The sequence below is a fragment of the Amblyraja radiata genome, chromosome 26, assembly GCF_010909765.2.
Source record: "Amblyraja radiata isolate CabotCenter1 chromosome 26, sAmbRad1.1.pri, whole genome shotgun sequence".
Lineage (NCBI taxonomy): Eukaryota > Metazoa > Chordata > Chondrichthyes > Rajiformes > Rajidae > Amblyraja > Amblyraja radiata.
In genome coordinates this window covers 27,937,672-27,951,592 of record NC_045981.1, presented here as the reverse complement: position 1 = coordinate 27,951,592, position 13,921 = coordinate 27,937,672, and the positions used below count along the sequence as shown (strand labels likewise).

The following is a 13,921-nucleotide window of genomic DNA, read 5'->3' as shown; positions in this document are numbered from 1 at the left end:
CCAGCACCGTCATTCAATGTGATCATGGCTGATCATCCCCAATCAGTACCCCGTTAACCCGTTCCTGCCTTCTCCCCATATCCTGTGTCTCTGCTATTGTTAAGAGCCCTATTTAGCTCTCTCTTGAAAGTATCCGGAGAACTGGCCTCCTTAATTTAAGAATAAGGGGTGGGCCATTTAGGACTAAGATTAGGAAAAAAAAAAATCACCCAGAGAGTTATGAATCTGTGGAATTCTCTGTCACAGAAGGCAGTGGAGGCGAATTCACTGGATGTTTTCAAGAGAGAGTTAGATTTAGCTCTTAGGGCTAAAGGAATCAAGGGATATGGAGAAAAAGCAGGAACGGGGTACTGATTTTAGACGATCAGCCATGATCATATTGAATGGTGATGCTGGCTCAAAGGGCCAAATGGCCTACTCCTGCACCTATTTTCAATGTTTCTAATTCTTCATGTGCAGCCAATATTTACCTGCAGTTGAGTAACCAAGTTGTAACTGGAAGGATGGTGTGGAGTGTGGTAGGCAGGACAGATAGAGACCTTTATTTCCTTTACTGCTAGGTCTCTCAGTGAGGTAGAGGGGAAACAAAGTTTGTGGGGAAGCAGGAAAGAAGGTTTGTCTGTTTACTATGTCTAAATGGAAGAATGTTATGAAGAATGGGGTTGAGTGGAAAAATGGATCAGCCATGATCAAATGGCAGAACAGGCTGGATGGGCTAAACAGCCTAATTCTGCTCCTATATTTAATGATCTTATGATCTAACGCTTGTGCAAAATCCAGAAAGTTACTCTTTGATTTATTATGTAGCAGTAAATGTTGAGAGCCTTAGGATTATTGCTGCCACTAAATCCAGGGCTTGAGTGGTTGTGTGAAACCTGTGACAGATACTGAGTCAGAGCTGAGGCAGTTTAGTGCAAGATGAATAGGTGCTTGGTCAGATATTACCATAGTACAGGTTAGTGCTGGAGTAACACACGAGGGTCAGGTGGAGGACATGGATCGGTGACTGGGTCCTGATCTCCAACAGAGTCATCGCCTATCCATGTCCTCCAGAGATGCTGCCTGACCCGCTGCGTAAACCGAGCACTTTGCTGGCTTTGACAGTCTCTTCATGCCATTGTACCTACCTGCCTCGCCCACAAACACCTCTTGAGGAGGACTGGTCGGCCCCTCCCCCACTGCATTATACACGCTCATTCGGATTTCATAACGTCTGTGCTTGTTCAGCTCTGTGTGGATTAAAAAAAGTCGTTATAGTTAACATAACTGTCGAGAATTTTGCACAGTCAGATATCTTGAGCAGTCATTGAGTAGAACGATTGGGTGAGCCTGTCGTACTGTGAAACTGTGGTGGTGATGATGCTGTGAGATTGAGCGGCAAACCCTTGGTTTCTGGATTGTGGCCGATGCTGTGGCCTGAAGTGGACTCCGTTCACCACCCCTTCCCCCCCCCCCCCCCCCCCCCCCCCCCCGCTCTTCCCCCTTCTCCACAGTCTGGGCCCAGAACTACGCTCTGCATCCTTTCACAAAAGCCGAGTCTTGTCCAGCTCTGTTCTCTACTAAAGATTTCCATGAGTGAAACTCGATGATTGGCATTTCCTGTGGGATTTTGTACGCGGACGGCTGGAATATCAAATAAACAACATCACAGCAAGCTGAAGTCAGCAATGCACGAATTGTTCCAAAATCTATGATGATTGTACTGGTGAAACTATCCAGATGTTGCACCAGTCTAACGGCTCTCCTCTCATGACCATTAACATGGTTAGGCTTCAGAGATACAGCATGGAAACAGCCCCGTTGGCCCAACGAGTTCACGCTGACCAACGATCACCCTGTACACTAGCACTATCCTACACATGAGGGACAATTTACAATCTTTACCGAACCCAATCAACTTACAAACCCACACATCATTGGTGTGTGGGAGGAAACCGGATCTGGTAAGTGATAGGTGGACACAGGTGAGAAGGGGCTGATTGGCAGAAAGATGCCAGGTGGGGGAAAGGAGGTGGAGATAGCGACAAGAGGCAAGGGGTGATAAATGGAGGACGAGTGGTCATGCATCCTACTGAGAGTGGGATTTTGCCAGGTCCAAACTGATGGTTATGTGGTGATGCTGAATGCCCCAGAACCCAAGTTGGATCCTGCCCTCAGATGCTGTCTGCGTGGAGTTTGCATGTTCTCCCGGTGACCGAATGAGTTTGTAACCAAGTGCTCCGGTTTCCTCGAACTTTGGAATGTTGTCTTAGTCAGTTAAATGGGCACTAGGGTCGATAATGGCAAGGGGGTGGGGGGGGGGGGGGCATAAATAATTAATTTGTGATAATTTAACTACAAAATTAGCCATGCCAAAAAAGGAAGCAATTATGCCTGTGAGATGTTTTGCACACCATCTTTTCATCATGGCCACATATTTACAAATATTCTGACCCAAGTTTCAGAATCAAATTTGAAAAAGTAATCCAATGTCTTTATCCCTTTATCCCTAATGAACCGCTCAAGAAAATAACCAGCAAGTAATTTAATGATAATCCCTTTCCCTTCAGTCATTCACTGCAATTTTGTTTTTGAACTTGCCTGAATCATTCTTTAATGATACGATAACGATACGATAGAACTTTATTCATCCCCAGAGGGAAATTGGTCTGGCAACAGTCACAACACACAAGGTCCATCGCTGTCCCCTGGGAGGCCTGTCACCCTAACTATTATGATTCTAAATAAAATGTATTATTGTGATTAATATTCTTTGCCTTTGTACAACCTATTTTGGTATGTGACTGTGAAGGTCAGCCTGTCTGTTTCTGAAGGTTTTATGCAGCATTTGCCTCTTTGTTATCTCTGTGTATGGACTTTTCTAACATAACATCTTATTTTAATCATCTTTGCTTGATGGAAGCCAGGACTTAATTTCTTTTAAAACCATTCCCCATTAAAGATTTCCAATCACATCCTATGTTCCTGGCCCCAGCTGGCACTGCCTGGCAGATGATCTCAGCGTTGGTCCAAGGTTCATTATTTGCTAATTGTTTTAAGAACCTTGTCTTGATGTGACTTCCCTCTAGAGGGACAATGACATATTACATTGATCCGGATTTGGGATTGAGATTCTGTCACCATTTGGCCCGAGTCTACTCTGCCATTCCAGCATGACTGATCTATCTTTCCCTCTCAACCCCAACTCCTGCCTTCTCCCTTTAAACGTCGACACCCTCAGTTGGAAGATACACAAAATTCTCCCACTACGGCAATCAGACCTCCTCATTACTGAACTAAATGGTGTCAAAAGCACATCAGACTGATAAGGTAGGACAATTTCTAAAAGTGGAGAGAGAGGAAACTGGTAATGCTGTTCATTGGATTGAACATGCGTACGTAATCGGACTTTCGTGTGTAGTTGAATAAGGAGAGTTTGCTCGTGTGAAGGTGTTTATACACCGGGATGGCTTGTAATAATGGTTGCTTAAAAAAGCCACCCTTTTCCTGCCAGACTGACCAGACCATCTACATCTTCCTGCAGACAGAGCCTCCCTGCTCCCCACTGCTCTCGCTTTGAGAGGCTTAGATTATTTTTGATTCGTGATTTTTGATATTTTATCAGCAAGTTGCTCACTACAGACCAGGTAACACTCACTATATACATAACATTCTGTGTTTGAGGACTAAAGATTGTGTCAGGTAAATCTTAAAATGGATTAATTACAAGTTTGTCAAGTGCGACTTAAGGTGGATTAAAAGTTGTTGAGCTTAACAAAATCTTCTGTTAATATATCTTCCAGTTTGTGCAAGGCCAAATCTCACCTCATTCAGACACCAATAATACACATGATAGTTAGTAACTTTTAGCGTTATTTCTGCATGAGTGCGAGAATTAAGTATCCAAGAGGCATAAAGCAGGAGTGACCCAGGGCTCGTGTTTGCAGTGTACAGGGTTAGCTGTTGGAGGTAACTGTGCTGGATTGCAAGGGAAGAAATAGGTAGAGCATGTGTTGAGAATGTTAATCGGTGACCTCCACTGGAAGAGACAGCTTTGAACAGAGCAGAAACAAGGAACTGTAGATGCCCGTTTACAAAAAAACATAGTGTTGGAGTAACTTAGGAAGTCAGGCAACATCTGTGGAGAACATGGATCGGTAATGTTTTGGGTTGGGACCCTTCTTCAAACTATCCTGACCCGAGACCTCACCTGTTCTCTTCAAAATTACTGCCTGACCCGCCGAGTTACTCCAGTATTTTGTGTCTTTTTTTCAGCTTTGAACAAAGGTGAGTACAAACTCAGAGAAGATAAGCCTACAGTTAAAGATCATGCTGCAAGATTATTGTTATGGTGTTTCTGTAAATACAGTACACTAACAACTAAGAGTAATTGATTTTAGGCAAAAGGATCTCAGTGAATGTCCTCAGATGATCGGATTTAACACCGTAATTAATCATGATATCTGCAGGATTTACGTGACGCTCCCTGAAGAAATGTTCATGTCTGCTGATGGGTGAGCAGATCAGGTCAGCTGGGGATTAAGATCTGGTTTGGATTTGACCTGCAATTTATAATTTTTTTGATCTTTCGAACGCGTCAAACTTTTTGAAAAGGGGCCTAGCTTTTTGATGCTCTTCGTAATTAATATTTTTCATTCTAATGCTCCTCGGTAACAACATCCCTGTGACATCAACACAATTGTGCTTTATGCCCAGCTGCTGAAGTGACACAGCTGCTGCTGAAGTGACACAAAACGCAGAAACAACCAAAGGTAGACAGACACACAATGTTGGAGTAGCTCAGCGGGACATGCAGCATCTCTGGAGAGAAGGAATGGGTGACGTTTCGGGTCGAGACCCTTCTTCAGACTTTGCAAAAACGACCAACTTGGAGCAGGGATCAGTCGCCTTCCTCCTCCTCCCCTCCAGTTGAGAGCATACATAAGCATGAAGATCAATGATGGAAATTAGCTAAGTCAGAGTCTGCTTTTCCGTACAATACTGAACAATTAAACATAAAAATATATATTTATTTGCCTCTGTACTCCACAATTTGAGATTTGTAACAGAATCCCCCCCCCCCCGCATATCCTTTACATGCAATGACTACTTAAAGTCTGTGTTTCATGGACATCACCATTTCATTTCTGGCGATGCTCTCCCAGGCCTGTATTGCAGCTACCTTTAGCTGATGCTTGTTTTGGGGGCTAGTCCCTGCGATACTGTCATCTTCAACATGAAGATTTAGCTGATGCTTGTTTTGGGGGCTAGGCTAGTTTTCTCTTAAAAGACATGGGTTCAGATCGGGTTCAGACTTGGCCATTCAAGAATTGCCCATTTTTTAGCTTTGAAAAACTCCTTTGTTGCTTCAGCAGTATGTTTGGGATCATCGAACTGCCGGCCAATGAGTTTTGATGCATTTGTTTGAACTTGAGCAGATAGGATGTGTCTACACTTCAGAGTTTATTAAGCTACTACCTTCAGCATTTGTATCATCAATGAAGATAAGTCAGCCAGTACCTTCAGCAGCCGTACATCAAAGGTGTCAAAGGGATCAAAGGTATTTTATTGGTCACATTCACATACACCGAGGTGTAATGAAGTGAAATGCTTTTTGCCCTTTTGCAGCACACAAAGAAAGAATACAGACATAACACCAATGAGAGTCTTAAACACAAAGAACATCCCCCCACAATGGCTCCCACCATGAGGGAAGGCATAAAGTCCAGTCCCCAACCCCAGTTCACCCATAGTCGGGCCTATTGAGGCCTCCACAGTTGCCTCTACGGAGGCCCGATGTTCCTGGCTGTTCTCGCCGGGTGGTGGTGCTCCGGCGTCGGGAGAGTCCTCACAGCGGCATGGGAACCCTGGAACGGCCGCCTCCGTACTGGAGGCCGCGGCTTCTGAAGCCGACAAGGCCGCGCCGGATGGAGGTCCACAACTGGCGATCTCGTCGCGAGATCCCAGGCTCCCGGTGTAAAGTTCGGCGCCGCCGCCCGCAGCTGGCAGCTCCGCGATGTTTTACCCGGTGGTCTCAGCTCACCGGAGCTCCAGCGCGGCGACCCAGGCAAGGCATCGCCCGCTCCACGATAGTGCTCCAGCGCTGTGCCGCCGCCGAAGCCGAGGTTCTCCAGGCCCGCTGGTAGCCGCGAGGACGGGTCAAAGCTGCAGCCCGGAGAAAAGCTGCCTCTCCGACCAGGTAGGGACCCTGAAAGGCAGTTTCCCCCTTCCCCCCCCCCCACCCAAAAAAGTCTAGACCTCCAAACAAAACACTTTAACTAACTAAAAATAAAACGGTGAAAAGACAGACAACTGCTGGCAGGGCAGCAGTGCACAGGACAGCGCCCCCTATGCTATATGCTATAACACCCCCACCACTGTGTTTCACAGGTGATGTGGTATGCTTTGGATCTTGGGCAGTTCCTTCTCTGCTCCATACTTTGCTCTTGCCATCACTCTGATAGAAGTTAATCTTTGTCTCATCTGTCCACAAGATCTTTTTCCAGAACTGTGGTTGCTCTTTTAAGTACTTCTTGGCAAACTGTAACCTGGCCATCCTGTTTTTGCAGCTAACCAGTGGCTTGCATCTTGCAGTGTAGCCTCTGTATTTCTGTTCATGAATACTTCTGTGGACAGTGGTCATTGACAAATCCACACCTGACTCTTGAAGAGTGTTTCTGATTTGTCACACAGGTGTTTGAGGATTTTTCTTTATTATAGAGTGAATTATTCTGTCATCAGCTGTGGAGATCTTCCTTGGCCTGCAAGTCCCTTTGCGATTAGTAAGCTCACCAGTGCTCTCTTTCTTCTTAATGATGTTCCAAACAGTTGATTTTGGTAAGCCTAAGGTTTAGCTGATGTCTCTAACAGTTGTATTCTTGTTTTGCAGAATCATAATAGCTTCTTTGACTTTCATTGGCACAACTTTGGTCCTCATGTTGATAAACACCAATAAAAGTTTCCATAGGTGATGGAAAGACTGGAGGTGCTGCGAGCTCTCTTATACCTGCATTATGGAGGCAATGTCTCCCAAACGTTATGGCACCCTTATATGGGGGGACTATGTATAAACACTGCTGTAATTTCTACATGGTGATACCAAAATGCATAAAAATGGCCTTTATTAAAATCTGACAATGTGCACTTTAACCACAAGTGATTTTTTTCTATTACAAATCTCAAATTGTGGAGTACAGAGGCAAATAAATAAATGGTAGGTCTTTGTCCCAAACATTATGGAGGGCACTGTAATTTCTTGGTCATCATCCAAAACTGGCCAGATATGATGACAACCTGCCCTTTGGCTTGCCTTTGTTCACTGTCACCCATTCTATGGTGAGGTGGGAGAGAATGATGACAGCGATATCTTGTGACTAGAATGATCATGTGCACCAGAAAGATGATCTCTGGTCAACTGACCGAACTAAGTAGATTAAATTACTGAGGAGGTTGAACTATTGACCCAAGTTGTGTAGGGACATATCTGTATTTAGAGTCATACAGGTCATACAGCATGGAAACACACCCTCCCCCTGCTACTAATCCCCTTTCTCTGCATTTGGCTCATATACCTCCAAAGGTTTCCTTTGGGCTATAGGCTTCTGAGAATGAGGAGAGAAAATGTGGGATAATAGAGTGAAGCAATATACATTATAAAGAGTAATAAAGTTGACTTACTGTCCAGCTCATATTGTGCGAGTGTAGAGTCACTCAGGTTCCGAACATGATACACTGCTGCAGGAGATGTGATGTGTGAAGATACAGGTTACAATGAACAGAGAATATTAGTGAACACAAACATCACTCGTGTAACATTCATTGAAGCAAGTGCCATTGTAATTCAATAACACATTAAAAGCACTGTCTGGTTATTGCAAATTATCGCCTGGTTATTGGCAAAATGGACAGACATGGTTAACACAAAAGAAGCCACAGACCAGTAGCGAAAGGAGAACGAGCCTGGTGTCAATGCTCTGGGCAATGGGGACTTCTCGGGAATAATAATGGTAGGAGCAACACAATCTTCTGTTTATCTGCTGCCATGGTTGTTGGATCTAAGGTCTACATTAGATGGTGTCTCTCGCAGGGTTTACAAAATGGTAGAGTACAATTTTACATCAAGGTGATGGTGAGACTTACTAAGCTGCTCCTACAATCATGACAACATCATTTCAACGGCATGTAAGAGAAAATTATAAGCAGGTGCAGCAATCTCAATTAATACAAAAACCATCCACAACACAGTTATGTGCACCGAGACACTGATCATCTGAATATGTTGTAAGATACTATAGCTTTGCCCCATGAAAAACATTGTAAGGGCAAAATATAATGGACAATTCCTGATTTGAAAAAGCTGAAGCAAGAAGATAGGGTGGAGACATTGTTGTATTCATCATTTCCTCATTTCAAATGAGTATAGATTGCTTTGATTATTTGCTACAGTGGTTGAGATTCCAATGATGGGATTGCTTTGTAAATGTCAAACTGTTTACCTAGACTGGTTTGCAGTCACATTCGTGAAGTGTCTTTGAGCACAGATATTGACAAATATCATACTGAACTACATTCGTAGCAAATTACAATTCTACATTGGGTTGAGAAGGTCGGAATATTTTGTACTTGGAATGAACTTTTCACGCTTATTCCAATCATGGTTGGAGCAAAGTGCTCAAGGATTAATACCGCATGGTTGAGATGGAGCAATGCTTCCTTTAGCATTTCCCTTCCAACGTGTCTCGAGTCCAAATGATAAACATTTAATTCATACCGACCATAGTGTCCTTGTATTGCTCTGTGCAAGAATGCTAACTTAGTACTACATCAAGTGAACCATTTCACTATTCACCTTGGTCCTCTTACTTGTTTGAAAGTTTAAGAACTCCGTTGTCTCCCCTAGTCATAGCATTGAAATTAACGTTTATATCACATTTCTTTCCTGGAATCTCCTCATTAATCTTCCATCCACATCCTTCAACTTTTGAAATCCCAACCTAGGCATCAACAACACATTTTGGGGAACTTTTTTTTGATAATTATCCTCTTTGTGATTAACCATATTAAGGGTCGTTTTTTCACTCATGTTTTATCAATTTAAGTGCCAGGCTACATCCATGCGAACCAACAAAGAAACACTGCATTAAAGGAGACGGAAACTTGATCTGTAAACCAATGTCACGCTATGTAAACAAAACCAACTTACGTGTAAGTTCAGACCACTTAGCACTGGGGTTGGCCACACTGCGGAGGGTGAAACTTCGATAGCTGTCATACAGTAGTTCTCGGTATCGAATCCGGAACCCTAACAGAATCCCATTAATCTTCTCTTCTGCCGGAGGCTTCGTGGGAAGGAAAAGGAGTCAGCAATGAGTTTTGTTGTAAAGAAGAGGGGACAAGCCAGTGAGAGATCTTCCCTCTCTGGGACATAGAAACATAGAAAATAGGTGCAGGAGGAGGCCATTCGGCCCTTCGAGCCAGCACCGCCATTCAATGTGATCATGGCTGATCGTCCCCTATCAATAACCAGTGCCTGCCTTCTCCCCATATCCCTTGACTCCACTAGCCCCTAGAGCTCCATCTAACTCTCTCTTAAATCCATCCAGTGATTTGGCCTCCACTGCCCTCTGTGGTAGGGAATTCCATAAATTCACAACTCTCTGGGTGAAAAAGTGTTTTCTCACCTCAGTCTTAAATGACCTCCCCTTTATTCTAAGACTGGCCCAACATTGGGGACATTTTTCCTGCATCTAGCTTTGACCAGTCCTTTTATAATTTTATATGTTTCTATAAGATATCCCCTCATCCTTCTAAACTCCAGTGAATACAAGCCTAGTCTTTTCAATCTTTCCTCATATGACAGACCCGCCATCCCAGGGAGCAATCTCGGGACACATGGGACTGTGGGTTCGGTGAACTTTTGTAAAGTTTTCGGCTCCAGACACGTGTGTGCTGCCTGGGTGAGGTCTGCTGTACGGTTTTACTGGGTTGTGGGCAAAACAAAGCATTTCACTGTACATAGGTACACGTGGCAATAAAGTTTCATTGAATCATTGTTTAAATACAGCGCCCATCAATTTCATAATAGTGGAGGAGCAAATCATCGGCTCAGGCAGCATCTCTGGAAAACATGGATGTGACCTTTCTTCAGACAAAGTGTTCTGTGGCTTCACTTCACAATAAATCACAGGATTAATTGTATGTTTACATATCTATTTATTTATGTATTCATATATATTAGTGTCTACATATCTGCTGTGCTGCTGCAAGTAAGAAATTCTTTGTTGCGTTTCGGGACATGTGACAATGAATCACCCTTGACTGTTGGATCAACGCTCCAGTGGCCTCACACAGTTGATGGAATGAGACTGCGCAGTGGGACGGGACAGGTTTCCACCAGCGACTTTAACCTACCTGCCATCGGATCATGACCGAGGTGGTGGTGTGCGGCGTCACCGACAGGATTTCAGGAGCCTCATCGGGAGCTGCAACACATGACGTTATGTTAGTGTTGCTGTGCTGATAACCCCAGATCCACACAGAGACACTGACCCCCAACACTGCTGGAACACGTGGCTCTGCCGAGAAAGATGTGAATTCCATTAAAGCACACTTTCATCAGCTGATCATGTGCCCCAGTTGGATTCCATCCCTCTCTCCCCCCCCCCCCCCACCCCACCCCCCCACCCCACCCCACCCCACCCCACATCCACCTATATTCCTTGCTCTGGATTCACAATTCACACCAGTTCCCCTTAACTCACACTTTTTGTCTTTTAATTTCTGGCCTTTGTCAAACCATCTGCCAATAAGCACCCCATCCTGACCTGTATCCACCTATCACTTGCCAGGCCTTGTAAGCATTCATCCCCTCCCCCTCTACAATCAGACGAAGGGTCCCGACCTGAAATGTCACCTATCCGTGTTATCCACAGATGCTGCTGACCCGCTGAATCATTCCAGCACTTTGTGTCTTTTTTTTGTAAACCAGGTTCCTTGCAGTTTTTGCAGTCCAATGGGTCTGCATTATCTCTATTATCCATTATCTGCCGTGTGCTGCCTTTCTCGCAGAGACAATGTCTCTCACTGCAGGATAAAGCTCTCAGAGCCAGTCCATGTGGGCTCACTGTGTGAGCAGAGACAGGGCAGATGGAGACACAAGGAATGGCAGTTCTGGTCAGGGACAGGCAGCATCTCTAGAGGACGTGGATAGGTGACCGTTCTTCAGATCGATGTTGACAGATGGTACAGATCACCAGAATTTTGCCCTTAAGGGCTGCCAGCAACATGTATCGCCCAGTGGGCATCACGGGCTGGGCAATCAGAGATCCGTCTGGCTGTCAGCACGGCTATGGGAGTGTGTGGGTGCGGGGGCAGTGTGTGGGTGCGGGGGTGTGTGTGTGTGTGTGCGGGGGTGTGTGTGTGTGTGTGTGGGGGTGTGTGTGTGTGTGCGGGGGTGTGTGTGTGTGTGTGTGGGGGGGGGGGGGGTGTGTGTGTGGGTGCAGGGGTGTGTGTGGGTGCAGGGGTGTGTGTGTGTGGGTGCGGGGGTGTGTGTGGGTGCGGGGGGTGTGTGTGTGCGGGGGTGTGTGTGGGTGCGGGGGTGTGTGTGTGTGCGGGGGTGTGTGTGGGTGCGGGGTGTGTGTGTGTGGGATGGGTGGGGGTTGGGGGTGTGTGTGTGTGAGGGGGTGGTGTGTGGGTGGTGTGGGTGTAGGGGGGGTGTGGGGGGGGTGAGGGGGGGTGTGTTGTGCGGGGGTGTGTGTGTGGGGTGTGGGGGTTGTGGGTGGGTGTGGGGTGGGGGGGTGGGGGGTGGGGGGCGGGTGAGGTGGGTTGGGGGTGTGGCGTGTGGGGCATTGGGTGTGGGGTGGGTGAGGCGGGGGTGTGTGTGTGTGAGGGGGTGTGTGTGGGAGAGGGGGTGTGTGTGTGTGAGGGGGTGTGTGTGGGTGAGGGGGTGGTGTGTGGGTGGGGGGTGGGTGGTGGGGTGGGAGGGGGGGTGTGGGTGAGGGGGTGGGTGTGGGTGAGGGGGGGTGTGTGTGGGGGGGTGAGGGGGGGGTGTGTGTGTGTGAGGGGGTGTGTGGTGGGGGGGGGGTGTGTGTGTGTGTGAGGGGGAGGGTGTGTGTGTGAGGGGGTGGGTGGGTGTGAGGGGGGGGGTGTGTGTGTGGTGTGGGTGGGGGGTGTGTGTGTGGGTGAGGGGGGGGAGGGTGTGTGTGTGGAGTGCGGGGGGGTTGTGTGGTGTGAGGGGGTGTGTGGTGAGGGGGTTTGGTGGTGTGTGGGGGGTGTGTTTGTGTGAGGGGGTTTTGTGTTTTGTGGTGGGTGAGGGGGGTGTGGTGGGGTGGGGGTGTGTGTGTGTGCGGGGGTGTGTGTGTGTGAGGGGTGTGTGTGGGGGTGGGGGGGTGTGTGTGCGGGGGGTGAGGTGGGGAGGTGGGGGGGTGGGGGTGGGTGGGGGGGGGGGTGTGGGGGGGGGGGTGTGGGGGGTGGGGGTGGTGGGTGGGTGGGTGGGGGGTGGTGTGTGGTGCGAGTGAGGGGGGGGTGTGTGGGTGAGGGGTGTGTGTGTGGGAGTGCGAGGGGGTTGTGGTGGGGTGGAAGGGGTTGGGGTGTGTGTGGGTGAAGGGGGGTGTGTGTGTGGGGTGAGGGGGGGGTGTGGGGTGAAGGGTTTTTGTGTGGTGTGTGTGTGTGTGTGGGTGAGGGGGTGTGTGTGGGGGGTGTGGGTGAGGGGGTGTGGGTGAGTTGTGGTGAGGGGGTGGAGCTGAGTGTGTGGAGGGGGGTGTGTGTGTGGGTGGGGTGTGGTGTTGGGTGAGGGGGTGGGTGTGTGTGGGTGAGGGGGGTGTGTGTGGGTGCGGGGGTGTGTGTGGGTGAGGGGTGGGGGGGTGTGTGTGTGCGGGGGTGTGTGTGTGTGTGTGTGTTGTTGCGGGGGTGTGTGGGTGCGGGTGTGTGCGTGGGTGCGTGTGGGTGCGGGGGTGTGTGTGTGTGGGTGCGGGGGGTGTGTGTGGGTGCGTGCGTGTGTGTGTGTGGGTGCGGGGGTGGGGGTGGGTGAGGGGGGTGGTGTGGGGGAGGGGGTGTGTGTGGGTGAGGGGGGTGTGTGGGGAGTGTGGGTGAGGGGGGAGTGTGTGGTGAGGGGGAGTGGGTGGGTGAAGGGGGGTGTGTGTGTGGTGGGGGCGTGTGTGAGGGGGGAGTGTGCGGGGGAGTGAGGGAGTGTGTGGGAGGGGGGTGTGGTGTGAGGGGGTGTGTGTGTGTGAGGGGGGGGGGTTGTGGGTGAGTGTGGGTGAGGGGGGTGTGTGGGTGGTGGGGGAGTGGGTGGGTGAGGGGGGGGTGGGTGTGTGGGTGTGGGGGGGAGGGTGTGGGGGGGAGTGTGGGAGGGTGTGTGTGGTGCGTGGGTGGGTGTGTGCGGGGTGTGGGGGTGGGGTGGGTGTGTGTGCGGGGGGGGGGTGTGTGTGGGGAGGGGGGGTGGTGGGTGAGGGGGTGTGTGTGAGGGGGGGGTGTGGGTGTGACGGGGGTGGGGGTGTGGTGTGGGGGAGGGGGTGTGTGTGGTGAGGGGGGTGTTTGTGGTGTTGTGTGAGGGGGTGTGTGTGTGGGTAGGGTGTGTGTGGGGGGTGTGTGTGTGTGTGGTGAGGGGGGGGTGGTGTGGTGTGTGGGTGAGGGGGGTGTGTGTGGTGTGAGTTGTGTGTGGGTGAGGGGGGGTGTGTGTGTGTGTGGTGTGTGTGGGTGAGGGGGGGGGTGGTGTGGGTGTGTGTGTGTGGGTGAGGGGGGGGGGTTGGGTGGGGGGGTGGGTGTGTGTGTGTGTGTGGGTGAGGGGGGGGGGGTGTGTGTGGATGTGTGTGTGGGGAGGGGGGTGTGTGTGTGTGTGAGTGGGGGTGGGGGGGTGTGTGTGTGTGTGTGGGTGGGGGTGAGGGGGAATGTGTGTGTTGTGTGAGGGGGTGTGTGGGTGAGGGGGTTTGTGTGTGTGTGAGGG

The 13,921-nt window shown here is 49.0% G+C and overlaps 1 protein-coding gene across 3 annotated transcripts in view; it reads right to left on the bottom strand.

Annotated features, from left to right (window-relative positions):
• sdk2 (sidekick cell adhesion molecule 2) overlaps positions 1-13,921 on the bottom strand; it is a 659,639-nt gene that overhangs the window by 128,800 nt on the left and 516,918 nt on the right. Inside the window, exons 32-35 of one of the 3 annotated variants that reach the window (XM_033044544.1) lie at positions 10,390-10,460; positions 9,182-9,317; positions 7,657-7,713; positions 1,128-1,229 (exon numbers count right to left, since the gene is read on the bottom strand). In XM_033044544.1, the coding sequence (XP_032900435.1) occupies positions 1,128-1,229; positions 7,657-7,713; positions 9,182-9,317; positions 10,390-10,460 (366 nt within the window). The remainder of the gene's footprint in view (positions 1-1,127; positions 1,230-7,656; positions 7,714-9,181; positions 9,318-10,389; positions 10,461-13,921) is intronic. The other 2 variants (XM_033044545.1, XM_033044546.1) reach the window with 2 other exon arrangements.